General features: G+C 52.5%; 1 protein-coding gene across 1 annotated transcript; it reads right to left on the bottom strand.

The window, feature by feature from the left end:
* Positions 1-696: 696 nt before the first annotated feature.
* On the bottom strand, positions 697-1,056 carry LOC105913791. The gene has a single exon (XM_012843687.1). The coding sequence runs from the start codon at positions 1,054-1,056 to the stop codon at positions 697-699; it is 360 nt and encodes a 119-aa protein (XP_012699141.1).
* Between the last annotated feature and the right edge of the window lie 539 nt (positions 1,057-1,595).

Raw genomic sequence — 1,595 nt, forward strand, 5'->3', positions numbered from 1 at the left:
GAGCTTTCTAGACGGGATGTCGAAGACGCATTTGCCTGGGTTGAGTTTCCAGCTATAGGCCCGAAGGCTGTCGAAGGTTTGGGCAAGGTCGGCCATGAAGTTTTCTTTATCTTTGGTCTTAACGAATATGTCGTTGATGTAGGCCTCTACGTTTTTGCCGAGTCGTTTCATGAGGCAACCCTGGATTGCCATCTGGTAGGTGGCGTTAGCGTTTTTTAACCCGAAGGTAATGGTGTTGTAGCAGTAGATGTCGTAGGGCGTTATGAACGCAGTCCGATCTTGGTCGATGGGGTTGAGGGCAATCTGGTGATAGCCCGAGTAGTAATCAAGGAAGCACAGCAGGGGGCAGCCAGGTGTGGAGTTTGCGACTTGGTCGATGCGAGGAAGAGGGAAGGGATCTTTACGGCAGTGTCTATTGATATCGGTGTAGTTGATACACATTCTCAATTCACCAGTTTTATTCTTTACAAGGACTAGATTTGCTAACTAGTTGGGGTGCTTACATTCACAGATGAAACCGGCAGCTAAGAGCTTATTTATTTCTACCCTAATGGCCTCCTTGCGATCTTGAGCGAAATGGCAAAGCTTTTTCTTGATCGGCCTTGCTGTCTTGCTCAGCTCCAAGGAATGCTCAGCCAGCTCCCGCGGGACACCGGGCATATTGGATGGTTTCCATGCGAATATGTCCAAGTTGTCTCAGAGGAAACTGGTGAGCGTGTCTTCCTGTTTGGGGGTGAGGCTGGCCCCGATGAGGGCTGTCTTGGAGGGGTCTTCTAGGCCGAGACTGATCTTCTTGACTTGCAGGTCGAGCTTCAGCGCCATGAGCATCGGGTCTGCCGCTGGGATCGTCACCTGACTCTGGTCCACCTTCTTAGACTTGGCAAGCATCATGGCTGCGTTGGCCGAGTATTCCAGGGTCTCGGCGAGCTGCACGGCTTCCGTGTCGCACTTGTAGGATGTTTCAACATCGCCGAAGATGGAGAGGATGCCCTTTGGAGCCGGCATCTTGATGATGAGGTAGGTATGGTTAGGGATTGCCATGAACCTCGCCAGCATTGGCCTGCTAAAGATGGCATGGTAGGAGGTCTAGAAGTTGGCAACCTCAAAGGTGAGGTGCTCGGTGCGGTAGTTGTTGGGGGTGCCGAATGTGACCGGCAAGACGATTCTCCTGATAGGATAGTATCCTTTGCCGGGTACTATATCGTAGAACGAGTCTTCATAAGGATGGAGCCACTCGAAGTTGAAATGCATGCGCTTCAGCGTCTTGGTGAAGATGATTTTAAGGCCGTTGCTGCCTTGGAGAGGAGGACTCTGTCTATAGTGGGGCACACCACCAGTGGGTAAGACCCAGGGTCCGGGAGGTGCACCCAGTGATCCTCCCTACAGAAGCTTATGGGCATCTCCGACCAGTGCAGATACTGGACTGGTGTGACGGAGATGAAGTGCACTTCCCGCCTTTGCAACTTGTGCTTGCGATTGCTATAGAAAGCTTTGGGGCCACCGATGATGATGTTCACCTCCCCCTCGGTGCGCTGGAACTCGCCGTTGTCATTGCCGGTGCCCTGGTTGGCGTTGGGGTTGTGCTGGTCAAGGTG

This window comes from Setaria italica, chromosome II (assembly GCF_000263155.2).
Source record: "Setaria italica strain Yugu1 chromosome II, Setaria_italica_v2.0, whole genome shotgun sequence".
Classification (NCBI taxonomy): Eukaryota; Viridiplantae; Streptophyta; class Magnoliopsida; order Poales; family Poaceae; genus Setaria; species Setaria italica.